Source organism: Lichenostomus cassidix, chromosome 6, assembly GCF_008360975.1.
Source record: "Lichenostomus cassidix isolate B80296 chromosome 6, HeHo_3.0, whole genome shotgun sequence".
Taxonomy (NCBI): domain Eukaryota; kingdom Metazoa; phylum Chordata; class Aves; order Passeriformes; family Meliphagidae; genus Lichenostomus; species Lichenostomus cassidix.
The window spans coordinates 32,212,581-32,232,682 of NC_139487.1; the positions used below are offsets into that span (position 1 = coordinate 32,212,581).

Here is a 20,102-nt window from a genome sequence, read left to right on the forward strand (position 1 = left end):
GCCATTCCTGGTGCAGTGCTTTTTGAATATTTCTTACACTACTCTGTTTTATTTTATTCACAGCTCCCAGCTTTTTCCGTGACTTTCTTTAACAACCACCGCTGCCCCGACAGTCCCTCAGTGCAGCTCTTTTACTCGTGGGGCAGCAGCCACTCCTGGTATGGTACTTTTTGAGTATTTCTTATACTAGTCTGTTTTATTTTATTCACAGCTCCCAGCTTTTTCCGTGACTTTAACAACCACCGCCGCCCCGACGGTCCCTCGGTGCAGCTCTTTTAGTGACACGGGGCAGTGGCCACTCCGGGGGCAGAACTTTTTGAGTATTTCTTATGCCAGTCTGTTTTATTACACTCACAGCTCCAGGCTTTTCCCGTGACTTTCCTTAACAACCACCGCTGCCCCGACGGTCCCTCGGTGCAGCTCTTTTAGCCGTGGGGCAGCGGCCATTCCTGGTGCGGTTCTTATATTTTTTTCTTATACCCTTGTCTCTGCTTTATTCCTTTCACACTTCCCAGCGTTTCCCGTGCCGCTCTTTAACCACCGCTGCAACCCCCGGGGTCCCTCGGTGCAGCTCTTTTAGTGACAGGGGGCAGCGGCGATGGCCCTTGGTGCCGCTCTTCTACTGAAGTTTATTCGATTCTTTATTATTTCGATCCCACCTCGCCCCTTCTGCACGGCAACCTATTAAGGGCCGTAGGGCGGCTCCACCATGGCCGCGCCCGCCGCTCCCCGGGCAGCGAACACCGCACGCAGCGCCGGCCTCTCTTGTTCCCGACGGCATTCCCCATCCGCCGCAAACCGCACGCCCTCCAGGGCTCCTTCTCCACTCCTTACCGGCACGAACCGGCGCTGCCGCTCACGGAGCCGGAGCGCGGCTGCCACCCGCCCTCCCCGCACCTCAGGGTCGGCGGCTTCGGCGCAACAGGGCGGCGGCCCCAGGGCACTGCTGGGCCACGCCCGGCCCGACCCCGTGCAGCCCGCGGAGCTCCCGCCGCCGCTGCGGACCGAGCGAGGGGCCGCGGCCCCGGTGCCCCTTCTGCCCTGCGCGCCTCTCCCAGCCATGCCGCTCCGCTGCTCCGAGGTGTGAATGCCGCGCCAGGGAACGGCGCCTCCCATTGGCTGCCGGAGGAGCACGGACTCCTATTGGCTGCCGCACGCCCCGAGGCTTCCCATTGGCTGCTTTCCGATCCGCTCTGGTGCGCGGAGCATGCATGGGAAAAGGCACCGCTTGGGAGGCAGCCGCTCGCTGAAGCCAAGATTCCAACCCCAGCCCAGCAAGCCTCATTCCAGGTCCAGCCCTTCGGCTTATGTCCCATCCTACACTCACTTCACTGTGCCAGATCTACAGGCACTATCCAAGCTGAACAGTGACTCCAGCTCCAGCACTGCAGTCCCCATCCCAGCCCCAGTGATTTCAGCTCTGGTCCCACAAGCTTTATTTCACTGCCAGCTCTTCTCTTTCTCTTCCAGCTCCACATCTTCCCAGCACTGCCACATAAGGCTGCTCCTGCTTCTCAGGGCAGCATCTTTGGTTTAACTCCAGCTCTGTGTGCTTCCAGCTCAGCTCCTGAACCCATATCCCAGACTCAGCCTGACAATCCTCACTCCAGCTCCACAGTCCCTATCCCAGCCCCACAGGGGTTTCACCCCCAGCCCTACCATTATTGCATCTTCTCCAGCTTTGCTGCCTCAGCTCTGCTCCTCAGCTTCCTACTGCTCCAGCTAAAAGCTGCTCCTGCTTCTCACTTGCAGCCCGGGGCTGTTGATAAAGCCACAAATCAGTCACAGGCATCACTCCAATGTCTCCAGGAGCTGTTACACCCACCCCCATGGGATGCCAACTTTGGGGACACATGAGGCCTGAACTCTAACATGTACCTTCCCCCCCCGCCCCTGGGTCTCACCCCCAGCACTTGCCCAAATTGCACCCCCCACTTCCACCAGGCAGCACCAGGGGCTGAGAATGGTCACTGGGGCTGGCAATGGCCACTGGGCTCCTGCTTCCCCATCCCAAAAGCTGCCCTTGGGCTGATTCCCAGGCCCTGCAGCCCTCAGAGCCCAGGAGCCCCACACCCTCACACCGTGCTTGCTGCCACCAGGCTGGGGCTGGCAAACCCCCAGGCATCTCCTGCAGCCCCTGAGCTGCAGCTCCATCCTCTCCTCCCATGGCATTTATCCAGCTCCAGCCCCTGCATTTCCACTGCTCCACATCACTTTGGGCCTGACTCCAGTCCCAAGGTCCTTATTCCACACCCTGGGCGCTTTTTGTCTCCTATGCCTTGGTGATTCAGCCCCAGCCCTGCAACCTTAACTATAGGATATATAGTAAAAGATTAAAAACTAGACTGAAACTGCAAAAATGTAGTAGTACTATAATACGTTATTACAGTACAATAAGAACAGCCCTATTACTAAGAAAATGCTTGGAAATAAAATAGAGCGAAAATTAAAAAAAAAAAACAAAACCCACCGAAAATCGTTTACTGCTTGTATTTTCAAAACTATTTTACAACACTCATGAAGCTTTTTCCCCCGGCCCCGGTAGCAGCAGCTGGCTCCCCATGCACCGCTCCAGGCCCCACAGCAGCCTACGGTGCTGCCGCCGCCCGAGCGCTGCAGGGCACAGCAGGCAGAACTGGGCACAGCCAGCACCGCTGCCCCTGGACAGCGCCGGCCCCAGCCCCGAGCCGCGGCCCCGGTCCCAGTCCCGGCCCAGGCTGCCCCGGGAGTAGCTCTCCACGCTCACCGGCGCTCCCCGCAGCGGCAGCGCGGCGCTCTGGCTCTCCTCTGGGCGCAGCAGCGCTCTGCGAACCGCGGAGTCTCCCCTCAGCCGCCACTCGCACCCTCACCGCCGCCCAACTCAAGGGGGCGCACCTCTGTGCACGCTATTTATACCCCCGCCAGGGCAAGCCCAGCCAATCACAGCCCGAGGCGGCGCCGGCCCCGCCAATCCCAGCCCGCCCCGTTCCCGCCACGCTCGGCTCCGCGACCCCCGCTGTCCCCTCAGCGCTCCCGCCGCCGCTCCGGGGGTCGATCCAACCCTCCCCGCCGTCCCGCCACCACCCGTTTCTCTGGCCGGGACGTGAACGGGGAGCTCCCGCCCGCCCTCCCCGGGCTCCAGCAGCACCTGCCGGGACTGTGGCAGCAGCGGGAGCGGCGCTCAGGCGAACGGCGGGACGCGGCCGGGCTGAGGGCTGAGCTTGGCGGGACCGCGCCCGGATTGCAAGGGCGGCTGTGATTGGGCGGTGCGGAGAAAGGCGGGCTGCGATTGGCCAGTTTCGGAGCCGCTGGCTCAGCCCCACAGCCGTAGGGCTGGAGCGGCGATGGGGAGCTGAGAGATGAGGGTGAAGCTTCACAGAGCTCGGCCTGAAATAAAGATCCTCTTCTGGTGCCCGAGCAGCTTCAGCTGGCTGTAATGGGGAGATGCAGAGCCCACAGTGAAATAAAGCTCTCTGAGATAAAGGTCTCTGAGACTACAGCTGGAATCACAGGAGAGCAGGGATAGTGACTGGAGGGCTGGCACCTCACAGAGGCTTTTATAAAGATTGTGGGGGCATGATGCAGAGCTGGGGCAGAAACCATGATTGGGGAGCTGAAATAAAACCCCTTGGCTTGCCTGAAATACAGACCCCAGGAGTGGAGGTGAAATAAAAATTGTGACTGTGGAGATGAGACAAGGCAGAGCTGGAGGCAAAATAAACATCCTGCTCCTAAGGCTGGAATAGGGACTGTAGAGACAGAGGCCAAGAAGCACAGAGCTTAATCTGAAATAAAGACTCTCGGGTGCTTAGTATGGACAGCAGGAGCTGCAATCAGTGGTGGAGGACAGCAGCTGGGATAAAGCCTTTGGGACAGGGTCAGGGCTGGAACAAACTAGAGCAGGACCTCAGATAAAAACCAGAATGCTGGAACAGAAAGCATACTGCAGCTGGAAAAGTGACTGTGGGGCTGGCATGTATATCCTTGCTTTTTTAACTCCCTAGCATTAGGGTTTGGTTATCCCAGAGCTGCAGAGGACCAAGCCCAGCTCATTGGCACCAGTTAGACCAGCAGCACATGGCAGGGGTGGTACTGGAGCCCAGGGCAAGGTTGTCTACCCTGGCAGGAGAAAACAACCATGCAGCAGACACAGTTCCTTCAGAACTGGGCTTGACAGTCTATAAACAGTTTCTTTTAGACACAAAATTACTCCTTTACACACCTGAGTCTGCATTCTGCTGCTCAGGGAGCACCTGGCAGCTGCTGCCAGAAGAGCAGGGACAACTTCTCCGTACCTCCTTCCCCCCTACAGCCCCTCTGCAAGCTCCCCCTGCCCCAGCTGCTGCTGCTTCCCTCCTCAGGCAGAAGTGCTTTGCCACTGGATGTGACTATCCTCAGGGGAGAGGGAACAAGTCACTGTAAACACCTCCAGAAAGGGCAGGAATGAAGGTCCCTTCCCTCCAGCTCCCCACAGGTCTCTCCAAGACCAGAGATCAGCACCAGGTAACAAGCACCTTTGACCTGCAGAAACACCAGCTCCCAGGCACAGAAAATAATCCAAGGGATGCAAAGGCCACTCACCTCTGTCCAGAAGCCCTGATTATCCATTTCCAGTGTCTGGATCCCCGTTTCAGGGTCTCTTCAGGGTCTCTTCTGTCCCAAAGGGCTCTTCCATCCTGCCAGCCCAGCCTCCTGGTCCCCAGGCACTGGGGAGGAGAGCACAGTGACTGGCAGCCCTGCCTGGCCCCACAGGGTCCCTCAACCCACCCCACACAAGGGACCAGGGCTTTGTCCACCCCAGCAGACACACTTTACCCTTACCACAAGCACAATGGGCACAGTGATGATGCAGGGGACACCTATGACCATGAAGGCCACTCCACAGGCTGGGAAGCCCAGCTGGGGTGAGGGAGGCTTCAGGGTGTCCTCTGGAGCAGAGCACAGCACTTAGAGCCTGAGCAGCCAGGGTCTCTGCCCCATGGTGTACCAGCCACTCACTCTGCTCCAGGACAAATATAGAGGATACAATAACATCTATTCCACACCCTCCATGCCCTTTCCTCCCATCCTACACCAGCCTGTAGCAGAAGATCTCCAACCCCAATACCCCAGGCTGTGCAGAGGGAGAGGGCACAACTGTTATTAAAATTTTAATTTCTGGTCACCTCACCCTCTCTTCACACACAGGATTGGGATCTGGTCAGTTGTAGAGCCACTCTGCTCACACTGCAGGCATGGAGCCTGTGGAGCTTGTATATCCATGTCCCAGCAGGGAGCTTACCTCCCACAGAAAGAGAGTATGGATCCACATGGATGTCAGAGTCAGCCAAAGCCTGGTTTGGCCCAACTGAGAGCACAGGTGTCTCCAAAACTTCCATGCTGGTCCAAGCAGGGTGATGGAATATCCTGTTCCCTTGGCAAATCAAGGAGAAGCCAGAAGTCAAACAGGAGCACTGGCCCACATGCTTCAGATGTGCCCTTCAGTGTTCTTAACATCCTTAAAACAGATTTGCACAGGTCAGGAGAAGGTATGTTAAATTAAGGAGAGCCTGGAATCCAACCTGTGCACATTTTGGCTCTGATAGAAGCACAAGGAGGGCACTTGGCAGCAGCACTTCTGCTGTGGGAAGACCTTCAGGACTTGCCACGAGACTGGATACACTGGGGCTCCAGCTGCCAGCTGAAGATGCTCCTTTCCCTTGCTCACCTCTGTGACAACTAGCTCTTTTTAAACATCTCACAGCAGCCTCATCCCCAGTGTGGACTGTTTTCCTCCACAAAACCCATAGGTAGCACAATCTATGTGCTTGCATAGAAAATTCCTAAGCATTTGCCTAAAAAAAACAGGTGGGGAAGGGGGCATTTCTGGATTACAGATGCAGCTTAAGTGAGCTGGCTTTAAAAAGACATGCCTATATATATATTTATATATATGTACACACACACACACACAAATAAAATAGCTCCAAACCTTTCAAAAAAGAAAATTAACTGAGTATAATTTTTTTCTTTTTCTTTTTTTTTGTTTTTTTCCTTAAAATTGTCTGCTTTTTAACCAGTTAACAAGCACCAGTCATATAATTTCTTGCCCTTGCTCGCAGGGCAGGTGATTGGCTGCTTTGCAGGAATAGAAATCATCTTCTGAGCTGTTTGTCTTGTAGGAAAACCAGGATATTGCGCAGCATTGCTCCCCTTATCTCACAACATTTATGTGATGAGCTCTAATGGCAAACCTTGGGTGCTCAAAATACCTCCCCAGCAAAAATTAATGCATTGTAAAGAGTCACAGAACACATCCCACCCACCTCAGAGCCGTGTGCCAAGGGGAAGCAGGGGGAAGAGGCAGACATTTTGGGAATGGTGACAGCTCCTTGGACAGTCCCACACAGCACAGTCCCACACAGCACAAGGAGATGAGCTGAAGTGGCCCAGTACTGGCAGCGCTCTCACCAGCAGGGTCTTTCTAGAAGAATTTGAAGCTAGGTCCTCACAAAAATCTCCATCAACACTCACCAGGGCATGGAGGAGCTTCGGGTCCATCCAGAACCAGCAGCAGCAGAACAGAAGCCAAGACTGTAACACAACCTAAAAAACCCATCTGCTCTCAAGGATGAGCTTAAATAAGCTCCTCAGCCCATGGGCATGGGTGAGGACCTCAGGTGAGGCTCATCGGGGTCATTAAAGCCCATTAAGGTGCTCATTAAACACACCTGGGGCCTCTTGACCACTATGTCCCACATAGCCTCAGGAGATTTCTCTGTTCAGGGATTTGGAGACTTTTAGAGACAGTACAATTATGTGGGAAATGCTCATACCCCTTAGGTTTTTCTCTTAGAGCGAAGGATTGATGGAGCTTGTAGGCAGTCAGTGCTTTCCCTACCACTGCAATGGCAAAAAGGGAGGTGACAACACAGGAAAAGATGCTGAGGGGAGGGACTTTTGGGGCTGAAGGTCATTTAGAAGAGAAGAAAACTGAGGTTGGAAGGCATTGATGCAGCAGCCCCCATTGCTTCCATCCTGCTTAGTTCAGCCTGTGGGCAGGCTGGCCACCCTTTGCCAAAGTCCATCCTGATGTCACACCTTGGTGGCAAGGTCCCTACGTGCCTCTGTGACCTGGGCACGGTGACCTGGTCACACTGACCACCCCAGCTCTGCTCTGCCTGTGGGTTTTGGAGCTGCCACATCAGGTCCTGCAGCCAGAGTACCCCACAGTGATCCTGCAGCCAGCCAAATGGATTTGGGAAGAATGCTTCATCAAGTTTTATAACTCGCTCTGGTTTCTTCTGCTTTACTCTTTTTCCCAGATTCTCCCAGAGACAGAAGGAAGAATCAGGTTTAGAGAAAGAGAAACCAGGTTTTTTCTCAGTTTTCTACACCCTAGTCCTGGCAAGTCTTGACAGCTAAGCCTAAATAACCAACTTGACAAAGTTCAGTTCCACTTTGGGGTCTCCTTATCAGCAGGTTTTTTTCACAGGCTATTTCTGTTTGCCTTTCCTCTACAGGTATTTTATTGAACTGCAGCCAGCAAACATTCTGGGGTCTGCCTTACCTTCAGACCTTAGACTTGTCACAACCACTTCATTCTGAAATATTTCATTATTCCCCTACCTGGATAAAGAACTAAAACTTTCTGTGTTCAGCAGGACTTTCATCCTCTGGTACACTTTGCTCTCATATTGCACTGCAGAGCACAAATTTGCCAGAGCCATAGAATGGTTTGTGCTGGAAGGAACCCTAAAAATCATCCAGATCCAACCTCCTGTCATGGGCAGGGACACCTTCCACTATCCCAGGTTGCTACAAGCTCCATACAAACTGGCCTTGAACACTTCCAGGGATGGGGCAACCATGGCATCTTTGGGCCACGGGCTTCTCTGCCCATGACAGGGGGCTGAAAGAAAATGATCTTTCAGGTTCCTTCCAACTCAAACCATTCTATGATTCTATAAAAGCTAAATGAAAATACTATAGACAAGAAAATTTTTCAAGTTAAATATGAGGTATTTGTTTGTAAAACCATGAGAAGACCCAGTGAAGAAACTGCATATGGGAAACCCATAAATGGAGTTTCCCCACGTTGCTCTCAGCTGGATCTGCCCTGATTTTCTGATCACAGTAGTGGCCCAAATGCCTAGTGATGATGCAGAGCTGGAAGACATGCCCTTGAAAAAGCCAAAACACCAAAGTCCTGGGGTTTTGGTCCCACTGTAATATGCAGATCACTTCCAGAAAGACATTTGAAGTGCCCTCCCTCTCCCACTCCCCCATTCTTTTTAGCAAAAAGCCTTCCCAGGACCCTGAGCTGCAGCACCACCACTTTGGTGTCTTTAGAAAAAAAAAACCTCAGCAACCAGAAAGTTCATGCATTAAAAGAAATAGGACCAAGGGTTTTAGAAAAGAATCTCCTAAGCTCTTTCCCTAGTCGTTTCTGAGGATAACTGCTCACAGTCCCACCCACCAACAGGCTCTCCCAGTCCCTTCTAGCCTGTCCCTTTAAGTAACTTGAGCCTCCGGACTGCAAATCGCAGTCTCCAGCTAAAAAGATGGAAAAGCTGTTTCACCCCTTCCCCCTTCTGGGTCTATTGTTTTGAAAGCAGCTATCTTCTATCCCATGATGGGAAGGGGGAGACATCACCAAAGGACAGAACAGCTTTCTGAGCATCCCCCTCCCATATCAGGACAAACTGGCATTTTCTCCACGCCACAATGCTTCTGGCAGCTCTTTTTTCCCAGCTTTTCTTCCCCTCCCTCTGGCCTTTGGCAAATCTCAGCTGATTTCCAAACCCTCCGTGGCTGCTGGGGGTTGGTACAAAGGTTTGATTATTTGCCTTTTCTTCGGTGAGGCGGGGACAGGGAGAAGGTCGGGCCCCATTGCTGACACTGTTAATCTTGCCCACTTTTATTGTACAGTCCCTCTCCCACCCCCCTCCTTCCCTGTCTCCCTCCCAGCTCCCAGAGCCCACCATGAATCCACAGGCAGTTTGGGGATGCTTTTTCCTGCTTTGCTTTCCCTTCCTGAGTGCAGCAAAAGGTAAGAAAATCTTTGGGCTGATTTAGGTCCAGGGACACGACAGGGTCCGGATGCTCATCCCAGCACTTACCTTCCCAGTCTCCAGCCAAACAGGGAACAGAGACTGGCAAACTGCAAACAGCATGAGCATCTCCTGAGGCAGGGAAATTTTTGAGGTTGTGGCAGTCCTTCCTGGGGGTGAGGAAAACCAGAGATCTGAAGCTTTTTTGAAATGCACACAGTGCGGAACTCTAAAAACTCTTCAGTCTGTCTCACAGAGAAAAGCCCTAGAGACTAAGCTGGATTTTCATCAATGCCTTTCATTTGTTGTTAAAAGCAGCAAAGCTATAAAACATTTCAGAAGCCCAGCAAGTGCATCAAATTAGCAGGAAAATTTCAAGTGACTTCAGCAAATAGATTTGACTGGTTTTGTCATGGAAAAGGCAACCCTCCTCCCTTCAATCACATTTGTATATGAGCAGGAGAAGGGAATCCAAAGAAATCGAGAGAAACAAGATTGAAGCAGGGCATTTTGATCTGAAGTTCTCCCACCAACTTCATCTTGCCTTAGCACAAAGCCAGTGATTTAATTATGAGTTAGAAGTTATGATGGGAAACACATAATATGAATAATTCAGCTTTTCTCCCCTAAATATATTGATTGTACTCCAGTTAATGCCCACTGCTCAAAAGGCACTGGAAATATCCCTCCTGTCTGTGGGCACACTCAGGAAACTTGATTTTGGGATTATAGTGTGTTTCCTTGGCATTTCTAAAAGTCCTGAAGTCCCTGAGAAGAGCCCCTGCTCTGGCCATCATTTTTAAGTCAGGACTGGAAACATGAGCAGGAACCAACTGTCAGCCCAGAGAACACCCAAATATCCAAACCACAGGCACAAATAACTCCCCATGAAAACCTTCCTCTCAGCTAGACTTCCAGAAGGTGGAGTGATGCAGGTTGTGAATGAACAGCCCTGCAAGTCCAGATTCCCTCTGGGATGGAGATTGCTGGGTGCAGGAAGTGGAGGTGATCCATGACTGCTTACCTTCAACATTTCCATCTCTCCACAGGGAATTTGCAGCTGCTTTCTTTCCAGCCCAGGACCCTGTATCAGTACCAGTACACCCTGGATGTGCAGCTGGACCACATGTCCACATCATCCCCATGGGGAGCCCAGCTGCAGGCTGAGGCATTGATCCATCTGCACCAGCTCTGGAAGGGCCAAGGTGGGGAAGAGCTGCTCCAGGTGCAGGTGTGTGGGGTAATAAAGCCATCACAGCCAGGTATTCCTGCTAGGAACATCCCAGGAGATGTAACCCCTTCCTTTTCTAGCCCACACCAGCTGAAAAATGACCTCTCTGACCAAAAATCCATTGCATGCAGGTAAAATACACACCAGCTTCAGAGCAGACACTTTTGATCATTGCTTTCTGCTTATTATCTGCTGTTGTAGATCCACAGCCTGAAAGCCCAACACCAGCCAGAAAAGGAGAGGAGCCAGGACAGCACTGGAGGTCCCCCTGCAGAGATTGCACTGAGCCCAGAGGCACAGGCAGAGCTCCAGCAGCTGGTGTTCATCTCCTGGAACAATGGGAAGGTGAGCTGGACACATCCTGGGCTAGTTCATGCCCTCTGTAAAGCACTCCTGCTCTCATTCTAAATTTTCTCAGCTGTGAAGCCCATAGGAGCTCCTTCTCCACCTCTGACTTAACATCAGAGCAGAAGGAACTGGACAGAGTGGCCAATGTAGGACCCTACACAGAGTCCCATCCTCCAAACGGACTCACCTGGAGCTGCAGCATCCCATGTTAAAAGCTCTTTGGTCCTAACCATGGGATATAAGCTCCTTTCTGACCTTCTCTAAGGCTTTGGAAAACTAGGGTGGGGAGGAAAGGGAACAGTTGTGGCCACGTATCCACAGAGCTCATGCTACTGAGGGATAAGGTCCCCCTTGAGAAAACTCTGCAGGGTATTCTCGGGTTGCAGGGGGGATGCCTTTCATCAGGGAAGGCAGCAGAGAGCCTGCAGGGACCCCAGAGATGTCCTCTCAGCCAGACACCACCTCTTTCGCCCTGCCCAGGTCAAAGCCTTCTATGGGAATGAAGCAGAAAACATCCTGATCTCCAATCTGAAACGAGGCATCGTCAGTCTGTTCCAGTTTCAGCCCCACACTGGCACCACGGTGGAGGTATATCCAGAGCTGGGGCCACATCCTGCCCAAAATCCAGGCATGCACCAGGAGAGCTGGCCCTGGAGCACAGCCAGCCCATGGGTTTTGGCAGCGGAGGCAAAATGCAGGATAAACAACATGGGCTCTGCTGCTCCAACCAGGCTGCAAGAAAGGATGACTACTGGAAAGGCAGAAGACTTAAAATAAAATAATTTCATTTTCAGGAATGGGCACCCTTACAAAACTGTAGCCTTTCTCTGGACAGTAGGAATAGCAGAGAAAAAAACTCCACAGGCATTCCTGCCAAGCAGGACTTGCTTTATCAGCAGCCAGCTGGAATGTTATTTCATGAACAACATGAAACAGCCTCAGAATTCCAAATGCTGTCATGAAGATGCTGCTGCTGGTGTCAGCCTAAATTTGCAAAGATGCCTGGATGGGCTTGGAGCTATCCAACCCCCCCTAGATTCAGCCCACTTTCTACATTTTTGATGCTTTTCTATTTATTGTGTTAGCCTTTGCAACACAATAAATAGAGATTGACACATCTGTCCTCTGCAGAGATCATTTAACACCCACAGTCACTCCCGTTTATGTTTCAGGAAGATGCCTCTGGAAGCTGCCAAGTCACCTACACTGTGTCCAACCATTCCATCACCAAGACCAAAGATCTCCTCAGCTGCACAAAACCGAAGTCTGGATTCACCTCCATAAACAAAGCAAGTCTATTGCTCTCCCTGTGGGGGTCTCAGCTCATGTTCAGTACAGCAGGGCCGTCCCTAAAATCTTTCCACAGGTGGGCTTTGATTCCCATTCCCAGCTGGCTTCAGCCTTCTGCACCAGCTTGGGATGAGACTCTTAGACCTATCCTCAAAGTGGGATGCAGCAACATCCCTCAGGAGGAACTTGTGGTGCTAATCTGGGTAGGAGCAGTAAAGGTGCTCTGGGTCACCCCATCCCCACTCTTGTTATCAGTCCTGACCTGTCAGCTGATCCTGCTTGGGAAGGCAGTGATACAGGGATGTTTTCTGGGTCTCAGACTCATTGGATTGGGGATTAGTTTGGCAGGACTCTGTTTTGCTTAAAGCAGTAGCCTGTGTTCAGTGCTGACATAAACAGATCAAATGCTGTGGGTCTCCGTGCAGTTTTATTTGAATAACCAAAGCTGAATGTTTTTTTAAAAAAATATACAAATTCTATTGAATTCGACATAAGAACAGACATCAGCACAGAGAGCCCACAGGCCCTGGCAGGTGTCTCAACACCACCTTGTCATGCAAGTCCCTAGGGTGTCACCACTCTGTCTACCTGCATCAACCACGGGTGAGAGCATCCCCTTGTCATGGTCCTCACCTGGTGCTGCCTTTTCCCACATCTGGGAAGAAGGTGGGCTCTTCTGGATTTTCCTTTCCTACATTTTGCAAGTGAAGTAGGTGACTTTGTGAACTGGAAAGTTCTTTTTCATTTTTCTGGAAAGAGAAATCTCCTGGGAAGAGAAGAAGGGAGAAAAAGGTGGCATTTTTTCTCCTTGCTTTTCCAAGATTTTCGGAGTCAAGTGGCAGCCTGCCAGCAGAAGCCAATATGTGGTGAAAGACAACCTGCTCCAGTCAGTCCTGGCAGAGGAAAGCCACATGGTGGCTCCAGCCTTGAGCTCCAGCTCTGGAATCAAAATCAGTTCAAGGTGAGAGATGAACCCAACCCCTAGCCATGGAGGTTGTAAATCACAAAATTTTCCAATGACTGTTTCTCCCTTCACAGGCAGCAGCTCCAGCTGGTGTCTCCTGCAGTACCTGGTCCAGCAGAGGTGTCTGGACAAAGCCTTGAGGATGTGCTGGCTGGCACAGAGGCAAAGCCCAGGCCCCTGGGCATGGCCAGCCTGCCCTTCAGGAGGGTCTGCACCCACTGCCCATCGGTCAGTGATGCTACCAACCCCCAAAACTCACCAGGGCTGAACACTTGTAGGATTTGGGGTTAAATGCAAGTAGTGCCAATTTTGGAGGGGCTGTTTACTGCTGCATTGTGTAAACATTATCCCATGATAACAGGTAAGAAGAGGTTAAATCCCACCTAACAAACCTCACTTTTGCAGTTAAGAGCCTTCCTGAAGGCTTTTGACAGACAGAGAGTCAAAACAGACACCTCAAAGGTGGCAACAACGTGGCAGTTCCAGAGGTTCATCCAGATGCTGCGCAGCGCCAAGAAGAGGGATGTCCTGGAACTGCTGAGGAGAGCACCCGAGGAGACGCGGTGAGAATCCCTGGAACTACCTCTCCAGAATTCTGAGTGCTGGACAGGACAACCAGGGTCCTTTGGTGCTGCTCCATGCAACACCCCTGGTCCAGGCAGCCAGGTGGCAGTGCTCTCTGGCTTTTCCTAATGCCCCTTCTGTCCAAGCACTGCATGGTTTCTGTGGGTCATGCCCCTGATGACTTCCCTCTTCCTGCTCCAGCCCCTTCCTCATGGAGGCAGCGGTGGCTGCACAGTCAGTGGCTTCCTTGGCAGCACTCTCAGATTTCCTGGATTTCAGCAAGGAGCCCAAGTCCCTCCTGGAGAAGTTTCTCTATGCAGTAGCTTTCTCTCCCCGGCCTTCAGGAGAGCTTCTCCACCTCGTCTTAGTAAGTATGGACATCCCTCTCTCTTACCTGAGGGTCCTGCATCTGGGATGGAGCCACACACCATGGAAAAAGGAAAATGTTTCTGTAGAAGTTTCTTTTCTTGCTCATGGGATTCTTTTATGTGCATTTAACGGGACACTGGTGATAGGAGTAGATGCTCCTCAGGGGAAAAGAATTCAGCAGAAAATGCTTTATATCAGTGCATTAGAGATAATAAAATCTTAATTAAAAGCCACAGCATTTTATCCAATTAAATAATGCACAACCTCTTTCAAGGCAGGTAAGAACTCGTATTTCCTTACTTGCTTAAGAAACACTTTGAGATAAGGGGTAAAGAATACTCCTCTCTTTTTTCCCCACACACACCCAAACAAAAAAAAAAAAACACCCAAACCACACCCCAACACCACCACACCAACACAAACCAAAAAAAACAAAACACCCCCACAAACCACACAACCCACCCAACACACACCTCATTTCTTTTTTCCTGCTTCCTATTACCTTTTCCTGATGCCCAGGACAAGCTGGATGGGAAGCAGCTGATGCCTGAGGTCTGGGAGACAGGGATAGTTGCCGTGGGCTCTCTGGTGGGCAAGCTGTGCCAGCAGAAGCTGTGTGGGCTACAGGTGGGTCCTCTGCAAACCCCCATGAGTGGCTTTTTGGGACACCCCACCAATTCCAGGGGTGCCCAGAATGTCTCCTGTCCCTCACCTCCCTCTCCTCCTGCAAATCCTGAGCAGGTGGTGGAGAAGGGGGTGGAAACCATCCTCAGGGGGCTCAGAGGTGCCAAGGAGGAGCCTGAGGTGATCATTTACCTGCTGGCCCTGGGGAACGCCATGCTCCCCAAGACCATTCCCACCCTCCTGGACCACGCTGAGGATGGTCCCACTGCTGTCACCACTGCAGCCACCTCTGCCCTGCAGCGATTTCCTGCTCCCCACATCTCCAGCAAGGTAGGAAAGGAAGCTGCTGAGGTTTGGTCCTCCTCTTCCCACTCCAAGCCAAGCTGTTGGGGTGCTTTGCACTGTTTTAATTACCTCTTCTCATCAGGTGAAGCGAGTGATGAGGAGGATTTTCCACCAGAAGAGGAAGAGTTATGACAAAACCTGTCGCCTGGCTGCTGCAGAAATCCTCCTGGATAACCACCCCTTACCCATGGATGTCATCAACATCCTGCTGGCCACCAGTGAGATGGAGACAGAGATGGCCACGTTCCTGCTGCTGAAAGTCCAGAACAGCCTGCGTGACCACCACCACCTGGCAAGGTGAGTCTGCAGGGAACAGTTTCATCTTTTCCCCTGCTCTACATCACTTTTTTCTCCTCCTCCTCCACATTCCAGCTGTGGGGTTTGGACCAGCATGTCTTTAAAATGCGCTGGCATCACTTCGTGGGTGATAGCTGGACATTCCTGGAGTAACAAAAGGGATGCAGATGCACACAGCCAGCCAAAACCTGACATTCCTCATCATCCTGCCCTACGGCAGCAGGACCCAGGCTCGTGGTTTCAGCAGAGAACTTGGAGGCCAAAATCTGGCTCTGAGCTTTGTACCTGCATTAATTTTCCTGTCTGCACAAAACAAACCAAGAACTCACATTTTTCAGAACTAAGGAAAAGATGCACAAAACTGCCTGATTTATTCTAGTAAGCTGGAGGAAAGGGAAATTTCAGGGTAGCCCATGTCCGATGCTTTCATTTTTTGCTCACACTGCTCTGGGCAGTCAGCCACCCAGAGAAATACTTTGGGAATTTGTATTTCTTTCTATAGTGACCACTGACCTTTTCCCTTCCCTCTCTCCCAGGGCTAACATATCCTTTCCCTCTCTTTTCCAGGAAGATAATGAAAGACATCATGGGAGACGCACGGATAAATAATTACCACTTCTTCTCTAAAGCTGGCATCTCCTCTTCTTTCTCAGGACCTCTGACAGGTAACAGCACAGAAGACACTGATCCCATGATCCCCTCAGAGGGCTGCAAGAGGGGTTGGTAGGAAAAGACAGCTTCCAGAAGAGGATCCAGGTCTATAGAATGCCCTAAAATCTCGGGGAGGTTTCTGAGAATGTCCACCAGCACCAGCTGGCTGCCACCACCTGAGATATGCACATACCCTTCTGTAGCACATATTTTCCCAAATCCTGCTGCTTTGAAAGAGGAGCTTCAGCTGGAGATGAAACCAGTTGTAGATTGTAGGTGGGAGTTTCTGTGCTTTCCCTGATAAGTCAAAATATTTCACTCCATTCCTCAGTTCCTTTACTATTTTTAATAAGATCTTCAAAGAGAAGAATCGCTGTACTGAGATTTAAAACAAAGAATCAAACTTCAGAGTGCTAAAAGCAGCACTTGGTGAATATCTGCTTAATTCTTCATCACTCAGCTCTCATTTCTGTCTCTCTTCAAATCTAATTAGCTCAGTCTGGCCTTGCTGGGGGTCAGTGAAGGTCGAATAGCCAGGGAGAAAAAAAACCAACACTCTTGCAATGCTAAATCCTTTGAGCATTGCAAGAATGGAAGGATAAAATGCAGAATGGTACCTTTGGTTTGGAAAGGAACTCAAAGATCATCCTCTTACAACCCCCCTTCCATTAGACACCCAGCAACACTTATGGACATCTCTGTGCCTTTCAGTCACCCAGGACCTGCTTTCCACTTTCGGGCTGGACCTGCTCTTTTTGGAGGGTGGATTCCTGAGGAAGAGTGTCTCTGACTTCTCCCTGCTCAGCCACGGCCAGCGGCTTCGTGCAGCTCAGGTGCTGGTGGGAGAGGGGCTGGGGGCTGGAGGGGGGTGACAACACCAACCCAGTGCTGCCACTGCTGTCCCTGTGTCCCCTCTTAACCTCCTTGTGGTGCTTCACCTCTGCATTCAGCATTTCCTAGATCAGAAATAGGCAAATTCCCAAGTCACCAGTATGAAAACCAGACACTCCTGCTCTGGAGAAGGGAGGCTCCTGCTCCCCCAAAAAGCAGAGGATGCAACACTGATACCTCAGGGTGCTCAGAGATGGCTTGGATGCCTCATCTAACTCCCTCCATCACTGAATTCCTGCTCCAAAGGCTGCCTCCACTTCTGTCTTCCAGGTCACCTTTGAAGCACAAGGGATGGAGTCGATGATGGGAGAAAACCTCTCGGAAGGGGAAGAGGAGCCAGAGCTCATGGCTGGGATGTCAGCCACCTTCTTTGATGTCCAGTTGCGGCCAATTGTCTTCTTCCAGGGATACACAGACCTAATGGCCAAGGTCCTGCTGAGCAGTGGAGAGCCCACCAGTGTGGTCAAAGGGAACCTCCTGCTGATGGACCATCACCAGGTACTGGCTGGGGAGATAGCCATGACCTGCCTCCATGCCAAATCCTAGTGAATCCCATAGAACAAAACAGTGGATGTTATGCTATCAGTCACTCCTCCAAGAGCAGTGTACAGTCACAGCAAGCTCTGCCTTCTTCCCTTTCCAGGTCATTCCTCTGCAGTCTGGTCTCCAAGTGACTGTTAAACTGCACGGCGGGCTGGGGCTGGACATCTCAGCTGACATGGACCTGAGCATTTGGGAGCAGGAACTGAAAACTGGCATCAACGCAAGGTCAGCGGGTGGGAAACTGCCTGGCTCTGGGAATGGCACTACCTGGGTGGTGAGGGTGGCTTTCCACAGCCCTCTGCTCTCCCCCTGATGGGTCCAGTCCTTCCTGGTGGTTAGACACCCATTTTCCATGGCCAGACCTCCAATTAAGTGTTTATGGAGTTGTTTGGTGCCCAGCTCAGGCCATTGCTCTGTGACCAGACCCCACATGCTTCTCTCTCTCAGGGGAAGCCTCACCATGGATTTCCAGACAGAACTTGATTCCCCTTTCCTCCAAGCCACCCTGAGGAGCCAGACAGAGGTGGAGACCTCTATCCACTTCGACACCATGCTGAGGTTTTCCAGCACCCCTGTGCTCATGTGCCTGCAGCTGAGAGAGGAGCAGATGCCATACAGGTAGTCCTTGGGTACAGCCAAATCCTGTAGAAACATCGTGATGGGCTTGAGATCAAGGAGGATTTCTTGGGAAGAGGAGGGAGTTCATGGTTGCACTTATTGGGTCAGAATTGGTAGGGATGGGGGAAAGACACCCCAAGTTCATGATATGGGTGGAAGCACCATCCATAGACCACCAGGAGATGGTGACTGGGTTGGTCTGAAAGAGGAGGATAAAATCCACAACCACCACAGCCTCCTGACCATCCTGCTGTCACCTTGTCCCACAGAGAAATCTTCTCAGTTTCCCAGTCTGTCGGGAGCCAGAGCAGCACTGCTCGGAAAGGCCGACATGGCACCATTCCTGGGAGGGAATTTGCCTTGCACCAAACCAATTCCAAGGTCTGCAACCTCCTGCTGACAACAGAGAAAGAATAAGGACTCAGAGCACTTTGGGACTCTCCTCCACAATCACCTTTTAATTCGAAGAGTGTTGCAATAAGGACATCAGAAGGGACCACAAGAGGAATTGCTGTAGGACAGACACACCCCTTGCTTCCAAACCTGCTCTCACACCCCAGAGGCTGAGGTTTTCCCCTCCTGGACTCTTCCCCTTCATGGCATCCTCCCTTCCTCTTCCCCTTGCTGGAAGCCAAGTTGAAAACAGCCTTATTATGCAAGCAAATGAGTTTCTCAGAGCCCAAGAAACCCTCCTGCAAGCCTGCACCCCAAAATGCCACGTTTTCACCCCATTTATCAAAACTGTCAGGCAGGAACACATCTGCAGCCAGCTGGAAGTCCCCAGTGGAGGGAATAAATTACCTTCCTTTAATGCACAGCTTTTGTGGCTGCCAAATTGTCCAAGAATATGGAAAAAACTGATTTCTGGAGGAGGTGTGATGGTCTTTAATTTTTTTATGCAACCCCAGAATAATCCACTGGGAGAAAAGCAGAGAAGCAAAACAAAATGCGAATTACTCCATGTTCTTTCTGACTTAATTGAAGGTGTTCACATTTGTTTGCATACAAAGACAGCACAGCTCCCTCTCAGCTTGGTGCCATCCTCATATTCCTGGGGGGAAATTTACTCTCTTTTGCCCAATATGTGGCCAGTGCCTTCCCACTCCAGTGTCTATATTTGAATTTTTCCATGTATTTTTTTTCTTCTAAAGCAGGCAGGGCTGCAAGGATCGTCTGATGTCATTAGAAACTTCTTGTAATTAAAATCCACAAGGGCATGAGCAGAGGTGACTTGTGCCTGCAGCTTCTCATCTTAATTTTTGACCCAAAACTTACGTATTAATGGGGAAGCCTCTGGCATCTCTTATCTCCCAAGCAGCAGCTCGCCTTCTCTTTTGCTGGAGATAAGATTTGCCTTCACCCTACATGCAGGAAGGCAGCATTCCAGCAACAGAGAAATCCAGCAGCTTCCCTTTCCTGATGATATTTGGGCTCTTTTGGTGACTATTTATGAAAATTACAGACAGGTTTGAGTAAATCTTGTCCTTCTGCTTTGCATTCTGCTCCCAAGCTGAATTGTTATCATCCACCACCACCCAACACCTCCAGCACTGGAGGGAGACTGGTGAGGAAAAAGCATATTTCTTCATTTCTTCCTGATAATAATGTGCCTTGGAAGTATTTTTAGCCCTTGTTTTTTGTGTGTGTGTTAAAAACCACACTTTTTAGGAAAAAAAAAAGAGGGACATGGAGTATATTTCTTTTAATTATGAGCCTGAAGTGTTAGCACTGAGTCTTCTGGTTCAGGAGGAGGCAATTTGTCTGGTTTTCCATCTGGAGACACTAATTACAAATGCCTTGGTTGGGTACAGAAATAAATGCCATGTATTTTTATACAGTCTCTGTTTGACTCTTTTCTGGATTTGTCATTCAGCTGAGATTTACCCCAAGTCAGTTGAACTTCTAGTCCCAAAGGATACTTGTCCTGACAGAGGGACCAGGTTCTGTAGCTGGGATTGGAGTTGGGAATGTGTTTCCAGCCCTCTTTGAAATGGTGAGGACATTTGAATAGGGATTTTACCTGTTTGCATTGCTGCTGGAAGCTTTGCTGTCCTGCAGAGCCACTGAATCCTGAAGTTTTCCAAGTCCTTCCCAATGACTTTTTTTCCCAGTCCTAGTCAGATGCTCAAGCAGCAAAGGCAATGAAGGGACATGGATCTTTTGGCAAAGTCACCCATTTCCTTGGCAATGGCTCCAAACCCTCCTAGAAGTGACCTTTCAGCCCCAAATCCCCAGCAGGAGTGACACTGTGCTCACAGAGCTGGAATGGAGTCACCTCAGCTTATGTGGGCAGAAAGGGCCTTGGACCTGGCTGTATTTTATCCTTGCAGGAATGGTGACTCCACCACTACCCTGA

At 51.0% G+C, this 20,102-nt stretch overlaps 1 protein-coding gene and 1 long non-coding RNA gene across 2 annotated transcripts; one reads left to right on the top strand and one right to left on the bottom strand.

The window, feature by feature from the left end:
• Positions 1-4,472: 4,472 nt before the first annotated feature.
• On the bottom strand, positions 4,473-6,455 carry LOC146435632 (uncharacterized). Its single transcript, XR_014853040.1, has 3 exons — positions 6,285-6,455; positions 5,145-5,813; positions 4,473-4,685 (listed from the first exon to the last, which is right to left on the bottom strand). It is a non-coding gene; the product is annotated as an uncharacterized LOC146435632 (long non-coding RNA).
• A 2,344-nt stretch (positions 6,456-8,799) lies between these two features.
• LOC146435633 (microsomal triglyceride transfer protein-like) lies at positions 8,800-19,562 on the top strand. The gene is made up of 18 exons (XM_085064370.1): positions 8,800-9,010; positions 10,061-10,242; positions 10,444-10,587; positions 11,071-11,178; positions 11,763-11,879; positions 12,702-12,841; positions 12,919-13,072; positions 13,250-13,407; positions 13,610-13,775; positions 14,297-14,404; positions 14,519-14,731; positions 14,829-15,043; positions 15,611-15,708; positions 16,406-16,527; positions 16,856-17,083; positions 17,229-17,353; positions 17,576-17,746; positions 18,016-19,562. The coding sequence occupies exons 1-18, from the start codon at positions 8,944-8,946 to the stop codon at positions 18,161-18,163; spliced, it is 2,664 nt and encodes an 887-aa protein (XP_084920496.1). The 5' UTR covers positions 8,800-8,943; the 3' UTR covers positions 18,164-19,562.
• Positions 19,563-20,102: the final 540 nt, after the last annotated feature.

What these genes read in the sequence shown, in the direction of transcription:
- LOC146435633 (XM_085064370.1), top strand. Translation starts at nt 8,944, where the DNA reads ATGAATCCACAGGCAGTTTGGGGATGCTTTTTCCTGCTTTGCTTTCCC. An exon ending in TCTCCTGGAACAATGGGAAG is followed by an intron (nt 10,588 to 11,070) that starts GTGAGCTGGACA and finishes CGCCCTGCCCAG; the next exon opens with GTCAAAGCCTTCTATGGGAA. An exon ending in TTTCTCAGGACCTCTGACAG is followed by an intron (nt 15,709 to 16,405) that starts GTAACAGCACAG and finishes TGTGCCTTTCAG; the next exon opens with TCACCCAGGACCTGCTTTCC.